The sequence below is a fragment of the Clarias gariepinus genome, chromosome 12, assembly GCF_024256425.1.
Source record: "Clarias gariepinus isolate MV-2021 ecotype Netherlands chromosome 12, CGAR_prim_01v2, whole genome shotgun sequence".
Taxonomy (NCBI): domain Eukaryota; kingdom Metazoa; phylum Chordata; class Actinopteri; order Siluriformes; family Clariidae; genus Clarias; species Clarias gariepinus.
The window spans coordinates 21,904,657-21,915,927 of record NC_071111.1 but is presented as its reverse complement, the minus strand read 5'-3'; the positions used below and the strand labels follow the sequence as shown (position 1 = coordinate 21,915,927).

At 36.3% G+C, this 11,271-nt stretch overlaps 1 protein-coding gene across 1 annotated transcript; it reads right to left on the bottom strand.

Moving 5' to 3' along the window:
- Nucleotides 1-5,950: 5,950 nt before the first annotated feature.
- Nucleotides 5,951-9,601, bottom strand: LOC128534589 (fibrinogen-like protein 1). Its single transcript, XM_053509051.1, has 5 exons — nt 9,508-9,601; nt 8,791-8,882; nt 8,470-8,587; nt 7,045-7,230; nt 5,951-6,663 (listed from the first exon to the last, which is right to left on the bottom strand). Exons 1-5 carry the CDS (start codon nt 9,590-9,592, stop codon nt 6,356-6,358), a joined length of 789 nt encoding a protein of 262 aa, XP_053365026.1. The 5' UTR covers nt 9,593-9,601; the 3' UTR covers nt 5,951-6,355.
- Between the last annotated feature and the right edge of the window lie 1,670 nt (nt 9,602-11,271).

Genomic DNA, 11,271 nt, shown 5'->3' with positions numbered 1-11,271 from the left:
TTTATATATAAAAAAAATTTACACTAGATTTTGGGATCATGATAAGGCTCCAGTTCCAGTTTATTTTAAAGGTGTTCGTCTTGCACCTCCAGGGTCCGGGTTCAATTCGGACAGGGTGCCAATCTATCACACACACACACACACACACACACACACTGCGGGAATGCCAATTAGTCTAATCTGCATGTCTTTGGACTGTGAGGGGAAACCGAAGTAGGAGGCGAGAGGAAAAGGTGGCTTAGTGGTTAGGACTGTCCGGGTTCAAAACCCGCCTCGGGTCTGCGTGCATGGAGTTTGCATGTACTTACTGTGCTCGGAGGGGTTCCTCCTGGTACACTGGTTTCCTCCAACAGTCCAAAGACAATCATTTAGGCATTTGGCAAACGCTTTTGTCTAAAGCAATCCAATCAGATTAGGCTAACTGCCTAAGTGGCATTCCCAAATTGTTTGTAATGTGTGTAAAGTGTGTGACTGTGTGAGTGTCTATGTATGTATGTGTACGACCTGCAATGGATTAGTTGAGGTCAATCAGGGTTTCTGTGTTTAGGACACTCAGGTTCTGCCATTCTAAACTTATCACACTTTGTCTTTATGAAGCCTGCTTTGTCCACAGGTGTATTGTCTTGCGGGAACAGGTTTGGACCTCTAAATTCCAGTAAAGGGACCTGTAATGTTTCAGCATACAAAGACATTTTATACAATTATGTTTTAAACTTCATGGAAACAGTTTGGAGACGAACCACATGTTCACAAACTTTTGGCCACAAAACACACACATGCCTACTGTTTTATCCTATATTCACAGGGGGCCTAAAGCATACCCCAGGAGCCTTAGGTCATGAGCACATGTCGGGGTACACCCTGGACAGGGTGCCAACCCATTGCAGGGCACACACACATACACATGCATTCAACCACTACGGGCAATTTGTTAACACCAATTTAATATAATCTGCATGTCTTAGGACTGCGGGAGGAAATCGGAGTACCCGGAGGAAATCCACCAAGCAAGGGGAGAACATGCAAACTTCCATGCTTTAGACTCATTCACAAAATTACGAAATGCAAAATTAGAACATCTTATTTACAATTACTCAGATAAATATGCTGTAGGTTGATTCATTTCAGTAGAGCTCATTACTGAAATATTTGTATCATTAAATGGTTTATTAAACTTTGTTTACTTGCCTACCGTATACTAATGGCATATGCTAATGCTTCTAAGCATGTGAAAGGTGGTCCAGACTTAAACATAAAATTGGCTCAAAATGCACACAATATATACTTAATATATTTTGAAGTATTAAAAAAAATCTGTATTTGGGTTTCATACTACTGTGATGTTAAGTTTCTTTCCTTTTTTTTTTCTTAAAATTGAATGGTGCAAAAATGCCAACAAGAGATATTAATATGTGCAACTTGACTGTACAGCTAAGTGCATATCCTAAGTATGATGTAGAAGCCTGTGACCTTAAAGGCTGCTAGTATATAAAGTTTAATATACAGAACACTATATTTCATTCAGTTTTAGAAAATGCAGGGGTGTCACAAACCGATATTAAAAATACAGCCATAAAAAACTACTTTTTCTTTCTGTTCAGTTGGATTAAATGAAATGACAAATGACAAGAATGTTTAAAATATCTGGTGCTGCAGGCTTTCAGGGTGAATTGAGATGTCAGAGAGACTGCTGCACACTGATCCCCTCTTTCTAATGAAAGGCTGCCATCTAGTGGTAAAATACTGTTAAACACCGTACAGATCTTGATTGTAAACTTAGTCCTTCATGTCAAAAGATGTTTTTTTTTATTTCAAGAACCATTTGCAGAAAGAGCCTCCATGTGTATAAATATTATGCACTAATTCTCTAATTATAGTAAATGAAAGCCAAAAAAAATTTTTACGCACAAAATAGTACGATATCTTCTTTGTCTTTCGGCTGTTCCCTTCCAGGGGTCACTACAGCGAATCATTTGCCTCCATCTAAAACTATCCTCTGCATCCTCTTCTCTCACACCAACTAACTTAATGTCCTCTCTCACTGCATCCATAAATCTCCTCTTTGGTCTTCCTCTAGACCTCCTTCCCGGAAGTTCCAACCTCAGCATCCTTCTACCGATATATTCACCATCTCTCCACTAAACATGTCCAAACCACCTCAATCTGGCCTCTCTGACTTTATTTACAAAACATCTAACATGGGTCGTCCCTCTGATGAACCTATTCTTGATCCTATCCATCCTGTCACTCCCAAAGAGAACCTCAACATCTTCAGCTCTGCTACCTCCAACTCTGCCTCCTGTCTTTTCTTCACTACCATTGTCTCTTAGCCGTAGAGCATCGCTGGTCTCACCACTGTCTTGTACACTTTTCCTTTCACTCTCTCTGTCACACTTGACCCGTTTCTCCACCCTATCCACACTCTCCGTTGCTCTGGACCATTGACCCTTACTTAAAGTCCTGCACCTTCTTTACCTCTGCTCCCTGTAGCCTCCACTTAGGTTCCTCTCATTCACGCACATGTAATCTGTCTTGCTACGGCTAACCTTCATTCCTCTGCTTTCCAGAGCACACCTCCATCTTTCTAGATTTTCCTCCACCTGTTACCTGCTCTCGCTACAAAGCACAATGTCATCCGCAAACATCATAGTCTATGGAGACTCCTGTCCAACCATATCTGTCATCCTGTCCATCACCATAGCAAACAAGAAGGGGCTTAGAGCCGATCCTTGATGCAGACTCACCTCCACCTTAAACTCTTCTGTCACACCTACATCACTCATCACATCACTGTCTTACAGCTCTCATCACTGTCCTACACCACTCTAACATACTTCTCTGCCACTCCAGACTTCTTCATACAACACCACAGCTCCTCTCTCAGTACCCTGTTGTACACTTTCTCTAAATCTACAAAGACACTATGCAACTCCCTATATATATATATAGCAACGTATATAACGTATAACAATTAAAAAAAAATCCTGAGGTCTGTATACATTTTTTGTGTTTGTGTGTGTCTGTGGAAGGTAAAGGTGTGTGTATAAGCCCATCCTAACCCATCCTAAGGCAGGACTTTAATGCAGCATGTGTTATCACAGTTAAGTACAGAATCCCATTTGGTAATTGTTTAGCTGCTCTGACAGCTGCTCTTTTAATATCACACACTGAGAGAGTAATAAAACTGATTAACTTTATCCTAAACCTATAAGCTAGCAATAAAAGAAATATATATATCAGCTGCAAAGGACTGCATGCTTAAAACCATCTTTTTCCTCCGTGTTCTCTCACTTAATTAGCATCTGTTTCTGTCTAGGAATTTAAAACGAGAAAAATCTGCATAGTACAAATGACAGCTATCTACTAGTAACCCCCCCCCCCCCCTCCCCCTTTTTTTTACTAACATCCAACATTCACAAATGTTTTACCCACTTGTGAAACCTAATGCCTTCCTCATGCCTTGAAACTGTTTTTATTGCCAGCAGTTTATGGTGTATCACTGCAATGCTGTTGATTTTAATGCTGATGCATTAGTCACGGCTTTATCTGCATTGAGAGCAGCACTATCCTATATGCTGGCCCAGTGCTGCTCTGCAGTAGGCTGGGTCCATCCTAACTTAAAAACTTAAAACTCCCAGTGGCTTTAAAAATACAGTGCAGACACCAGATGCCAGGAGAGGGCACCGGCTAACTAGTATTTTAACTATAACATATAAGAAATGCCTAACTAGATAATGTGAGTATATATAACTTTAAAATGAGACTAGGACATTTAAAAATAAAACAAAGTAGGCCCCACTCCAAGTAATGTGGAAACTTAAAAAAAATAGTTAAATTTCAATTAAAAATACATATTTGAAACTCTTAAAGTTAAGTAGCATGGACACAAAAGAATGACTAGGGAAATTATTAAATTAAGTAGGATTTACTTGCGAAATTAAATAGACTTAACTGGAAAAAATTAAGTAGACTTTACTAGCAAAAAATATTTGTTACATAAAGAAATGTAAGTAGTAAATACTAAGAATAGTCTTGCTTGAACTACATAATTATCTGATGCAAAAAGTTACCTTAATTTTTTTAAGTAGATCAGGCTGGATATTTTTTTCAGTGTACAGTATATTGCAATCTGAGTAAGGGACTAAACTGCAGTTAAAAACTTACATTGCGAGATGGACTATTTTCAGAAAACTAGTCTCTAGATTTCTTGTCCTTCCTGTCATTTATTAGTTTTTTGTATTTTTTTTGTCAAATGTCACTTTTTTGGAGATGCAACTGCAATTTTTATTGTCTGTCAATAACAAAAAACAACTTAGAAGCTTTAACAGCATTTTATTATGTGCATTTTCACAAAAACAGTAAATTTTAAAAGTATTTTACTTTATTTTGTAGCAAAGCATAGTTCCTTTTAAATAAACAGAAAATATATAGATTTATTTATTAGTCTGAAGGACTGTAAGCTCTGTAGGCAACACAAGTGTATTTAGCATAAATAAAGGTAGAAGGCACTAAAAGAGGCTTTAAAGCTGTGGACTAAATGACTGTCTTTACCAATCTAGCCAAATATCTGGATAATATGATGGGAAACCCATGTTGTGTGTTTATGCTTGGTTTATTAATAACTTGTTTTGGTATGTTTTCTCACGCAAGCAATATTTAACCCAAGACTAAAGATTACATAAGTGTTCCATTATTCTGCTGGAGAAATAGGATTTCATTCCATAAACATTTACCCAACATTAACACATTTAAAACACAAAACAGAATTACATTCCCAAGCCCTGAGGAGTGTTGAATATAACCAGTGTTCATTATATGATAAATAGGACAGTGTAAAAACAGTGCTAATGGTGAAAATATATTCTTACAGAGCACTTTACTAGGAATGCTATATTAGTACGGGAGTCTCAGTTCTTTGTTACATGGATTTAGCATGGATTAAAGGTCTTTTACTAAATCCTAAAGTTTTGTTCCGGGGGTATGTCTGTAATTCTGATTTGTTCTTAAGTCTGACAAAGTGAAAATCCCACAAACAACTTTGAGAGAAATCCAGGCTGCTCTGGGGGAAAAAGTAGCATGTTCTAAAATGACAATTATCCAAAACACAAGACCAAGTCAACCTTTCAATGGCTACAGCAGAACAAGGTACTGGACTCTTGACCTCAATATAACTGAGCCACTTTGGGGAGATCTCTAATGTGCAGTTCATGCAAGACAACCAAAAAATTTACAGGAACTGGAGGCATTTTGCCAAGAATCCTATGGGCAGCGTTACCAGCTGAGAGAATTAAGGACCTCATGCACAATTATTACAGAAGACAGTATGCCATCATTGATGATAAAGGGGCAATACTTGATATTAAGAACTAAAGGTATGCAAACTTTTAAACAGGGATTATTTTCTTATTTTCTTTATTGTCATATTTTGTTTGATGATTGTGCTATTCCATTATTCCTCACATATGAACTTGAGTGCAATAAGAAATGAAATACATTTGTTTTGCCTTCTCACTCATGTTTACTTAAAAAAAAAATGGTACACATCTTGCAAATTCTCTTAAATTCTCTTTAAGAGTTTCTCTTAAACTTTTGAGCACAACTGTAGCTGTTAGAAGATGCAGAATTGTTGCCATGAAGGAATGCACATTGTCAGCAACAATAATTAAATGCACTATCATTAAAGAAATAGTTATTTGGTATAAACATCCCAAACTGTGGCAAAAAAACAGTCTGGACTGTTCACACAAGGCAGGTTTGTTGTTTTTTTTTTTCACTTAGCGCAAATCTGTATGGCCATTCTTCACTTATCTCTCCTATTCTGTGAGCAGAACTGCTGCTTACTGGATGGTTTTCCCAAGAGTATCAGAAATTATAGAAATACCCGAACCAGCCATACTGGCACCAATAATCATGCCACGGTAATAATCACTAAGATCACATTTCCCCTCATTCTGGTTGTTATAAATATAACCTCATGCTGCTGGCCTGTATCTACATAATGTAACATATCGCATTACTCCAACATGATTGGTTGATTGGATACCTGCAAAATGAACAGGTCTACAGCTATTCCTAATAAAGTGCTCTGGGAGTAAACATGTCCTCAGTCCTGCTTATTCTGGTTATGATGGATATAAAGCCCATCCTGGTAAAACTGCACATAAGGTGGGAGATCGCCGGATGAAGTTGTGGTCCATTTATACTTTTGTGTAGCCTGTTAGCCTACGTGTGTATTAGTGGACAGGATGAGGAAACTGGAGAACACTTAAGCAAAGTAAAAATAAATAGACTAGTGAAACTGGAATATATTGTAAGTATCGTGTGTCATTTTGCTGCTTGTTTAAGATGCAGAAACCTAAGATTGCTTAATGGTCTTGACCATCATGCGTGTTGCCTTAGCTGAGTAGGGCCTAGGGCCTCTCCAGGTGAGCCAGTGGAGGCCAGAAGCCCGTCCGCGATTATTTTCCCCAGAGTGCCATTCTCCATTCAGTTCAGCTGAGCCACAGCTGCTGAACCACCATCCTCCACCCTTTTCACGAGTGCATTCATTAACCGCAATATCCCCGAAAATACACGGGGAGCAGCCATCATTGTCACGGTCATGTGTACTGAAACCATACCCATTTTGGTCAATGCCAGCATATCCCCCACGGATAGCATCACCTTTGGATAAAAGAAAGAGGTTTTTACTTAATTGCTAAAAGGATTTGGGGGAATTACTCTTCTCGTTTTCAAACATCCAGTGCAAAATAAATTCTGTAAACGCATTACTGAGTTGAATAACCATATGATTTGAATAGAACCTTAAATTGCTAAATAGAGTAAAAATACTGAAAAGTATGCTTGTAAAAATAAAATAAAATTAATAAAAATACTAATTTATGTTAAGGTTATTTTGACCTGGGCATTTTTGATTTTCGTGCATATAAAACAAAATGGAAATTTAAAACTATGTCTATTTACACTCTTAAATGTACACACAAAATATTACAAATAATTTTGCTTGTTTTATTTGAATATAGATATAGACTTTAGATACTCTACCTGCAGTGCCACTGTATTTTCCAACATGCAGCTTATAGGCTGTTTTCTCACCACCAATCCAAAAATCTTCATAATTAGCATAGGCAGAACCTCCTTCAAAGTCCCACAAGTCTACTCTGAGAGTTGATTTATGACCCTCCCATGTGGTTAGAGCCCATATCTTGGTCAGGCCCAGCCAGTGATCTTCTGATAAAAGGATGAAAAAATTATACAGTCTGTAAATTACTGGGGGTATACAGTAAAAATTGTTTATAGTTTTCATAGAAAATATTTAATGTTTCATTAAAACTGAAAATTTTTTTTTTTCGAAGTTTGTGTCACATATAATTTATATACATTGTTTTAAATTTTATATTATATATTATTATGTTTAATATTTTTTATTTATATTTTAACTTTTAGTTAGATAGTTGAGATTTTAGAAATTTTGATGCCCTGGCTGAAAAAAAAAGTCCCTATTTCAGAAGAGTCAAATTATTGGGCTGCATCAAGCAAAGAAACCGTACTGAAACTGGGTTAAGAAACCTTTAAGCACATTATAAACATCTGGAAGGATGGTGCTGAACCATCAACTCTGTAAAGGAAATGTAGTTCAAATGAATCATAAATGGTGATCACTTAAAAACTTGAAGTTGCATTCTATGAAATCAACAATAAAAACCATAGCTGTATTTAATAGTGAAGGTAAGAGCGGTTCTAATTACACAGAATGAATCATAAAGCCATCTGTGAGACAGCAAAACATTAGGTGGTGCCAAATCAATTTGGTAAATTTCTTATTACGAGCTTAGGAACATCAAAAATGCCTGAAACTGTATCAAGGTCAACAATCAAAGTAAGCCAGTACTATATATATATATATATACAGTATATATATATATATATATATATATATATATATATATATATATATATATATATATATATATATATATATAATTTTTTAGTACAATTTAATTTACCAATATATTATATTCTCCACTGCAATTCCTGTACTATTCACTCAATTTGGGCATACCCTGTACTATGGTAGAATAAAATAAGAATAACTTTGTCAAGGGCCAAAATATTTATGTACACTATCTAGAGATTATAACATACTAATGTTCAGTCCTCATGACTGCTATAAAAAGATTATTTAAAAAAAGGAATTATAGTGGTATCATTATAGGTGTATCATTTTTAGGGAACTGGTGGCTCAGTGATAGGGTTACCGTCTGCCATGTGGAAGTCCTGGGTTAAATTACCACCCGATACCTACAACTGGATGCAGTGCTAGTCCTAAGGCTGAATAAAATTGGAAGTTTTCATCTGGAATGGCATCTGTTTTAAAGCCACGGTCAACAATCAAACCCGCTATGGCGGGAGAAGCCGAAAGACAAACAACAACAATAAAGTAGGTCATGTCTAATAAAGAACACCTACTCTGAATATTTCCGAATCCAAACTTATATAATTCCCAGTCTCTGTCAAAGGAAACCTTTTTACCAGACCTCCTCTGGATAACAGTCCATCCTCCATCCTCTCGCATCACACAGTAAACCTACAAATCACAGTAGAAACATTCAAAACATGTAGATACAATGAGTAAAGTGCAATCTACATGATTGATTAAAGTAAACATGTACTGTACAGGATATTTATCATATTATTTATATCTACACATATATACAGTATGTAGTGTGTTATTTAATAGCAGTCATTCAGCTGTTATTATTAATTGGACTATTAGGAAAATGATGGTACCTTGATAGATTTTTTTAATCCAGATGGATAAATGGTATAAATGCCACTCTTTGCATCTGGGGAAGTTGTTTTTATTTGTGTGCAGTCAGTCCCTGAGAAGAAGAAAGAGGGAGGGAGGGAGAGAAAGAGAGAGAGAGAGAGAGAGAGAGAGAGAAAGAGACTTCTTTTCTTCTGTTTTCTTGCATGCAATGATGGTCTAACCATGTGACCAACTATTATTCTCATCTAATAAATGATACTACTAAAGGGGCCAAAGTCCAGCCTACACAGTCCAATTCTGTGGATATGCATATGCAGCAAGTCACTGATAAAAGTCAATGGTGGCTATGATAGAAAAGCACTTGAATGCCCAGCACATGACATCCTGCCACATATGGGGATTAATGGACATGTCAAATTTCCTTTTCCTGGTTTGCTGACAATGACATTATTGTGCTTGATTGGCCAGCCAAATTGACTGACCTGAACCAAAGAATCTATGGGATATCATCAAGAAGAAGAAGAGAAACGCCCAACCCTGAATAACCTAAAGGCTGCTATCAAAGCAACCTGTCTTTAATAACACAGCAGCAGTGCCAACAGTGAAGAAGTCACTGACTTTTAAAAGTGACTTACACATTTAAAGTGCCACCGAGTGTAAGAATATATTTGTTATGTTATGTCTGGATAAACTGTTTGTCATTTTTTAGCAAATTCTGTAAATTCATACTGGCTCACCTTGCACAATCCATGATACCCCTGTCACCATAGAAGTGACCATGATGAATGTTATTAAGAGCAGTCTGGCACAGCCAATTATCATCGTCCTTGCTGAGCCAATCATCTAATAGGGAGGAGAAAAAAACTAACAATATACATATGCATGCTTTTAAAGTAATAAAATTGGAAATCATAAAAGTAGAGATCATAAAAGTAGTTAATTTTGTTTTATCAGTACATTCAAGCAACAAAAGAGAGAAACACACAAAGCATGAATAAAAGTGCAGAAGATATGAGAAGTAAAGGAAAGAAAGATCTCAATGAGAATAAGTGGGGTACCTCCATGGTCAAGGGTATGCATGTGTGGAGTTCGCATGTTCTCTTTGACACACGGCATGATGTCAACTCCACAAGCTCTGTGCAGTGCGGTGCAGATTTGGCTTTTATGTTTAAAAAAAGACTGCATAACATATGTTTAAAATCAACTGGGACAACATCTGTCTCATGCACCAATTAAGGATAATAAGGATACTACAGTAGCTCCAATGGTTTCAAAGATGTCTTTAATGAGGCAGCAAGGAACAATATTAAGAGAGCAACTTGTTTGCTTTTATTGACTAATATTGTCTTCCAGGAGAGAGATGGACCCATGTTTAAACTTGTACAGAGAGGCTGAATGCCATGAAATAAAGAATAAGAAGGTAATGTAAGTGCAGACGATTTGCCTTATTACAAGCATGTGTATAAAATTAAAAAATAATGCAAACAAACTAGGGAATAAACATACAAATAAAAGAAACAAGGAAATAACCAGTAAGATAAACAGATGCAAGACCAAACTAAACACAAAAGCAAAGTCTTTAAAGTCTTTGAAGTGTCCAATCGAGAAATAACCCAGTACACAGGATCTAAACACTGACCTGACACTGAACATGTGAAGGAGGGATAATGCTCTTTCTAATATTAGCAATCTTCTTAATAAAAATTTAAGGAAGCAGTTACAAGATGCATATTTTGGCCCTGGAATTATGGGGATAAATACCAGTGTTTGTGGTGCTAAATTCAGCACCTGTAGCTCACTCAGTCATAGAAACATTAACTTCCCGAGCAAACAAGACAGAAAGGCTGCTTTTGTAAGAGTGCCTTTGTATGTTTTTTAACTCATAACTGATGGTCATAGAGCACACATATGCTTTTCAAAAACACATTTTATTGGTTGTAGAAATGCACTTATATCTGCACATACGATGAACAAAAATTACTCTTATCTTAATTTATATAATTTATATAAAATATATCATTTATATTGCAATTTTTAGTAGTCTATAAACTCAAAACAAAGTAAACAAAACATTAAAAAAAATAGGCTGCCACATAATTTGGGTCTAACATTTATCTAACATCTAGATACAGTGGAAGTGCCGCTGTATATATAAAAAAAAAAAAAAGCACATTCCATGCACTTTACAAAGCTAGAGGCACATTAAAATTGTGGCCTACATTATAGTAAAATAATAGTCATATAGCAGATCTAACTATCTGCCCTTGAAAGGAACTAAGTATAAATGGTTATACTTACCATGTATAAGACTTGTGTTCAAGTAGACAGAAGGAGTGACACTGTTTTAACAGTAGCAGTCCAAATAGTTGACCCGCCTACTTAATACAAGCAAGGGTAAACCGCTCTAAATGCCTAGCCTGTTAGAACTTTTTCTGTAATAATATAAAATAATTCAATTCAATTTAATTTTATTTAATTGTATAGCACTTTTAACAATAGTC

What these genes read in the sequence shown, in the direction of transcription:
- LOC128534589 (XM_053509051.1), bottom strand. Translation starts at nt 9,592, where the DNA reads ATGATAATTGGCTGTGCCAGACTGCTCTTAATAACATTCATCATGGTC. An exon ending in TGGATTCGGAAATATTCAGA is followed by an intron (nt 7,231 to 8,469) that starts GTAGGTGTTCTT and finishes TCCTTTTATCAG; the next exon opens with AAGATCACTGGCTGGGCCTG. An exon ending in AAAATACAGTGGCACTGCAG is followed by an intron (nt 6,664 to 7,044) that starts GTAGAGTATCTA and finishes TTTTATCCAAAG; the next exon opens with GTGATGCTATCCGTGGGGGA.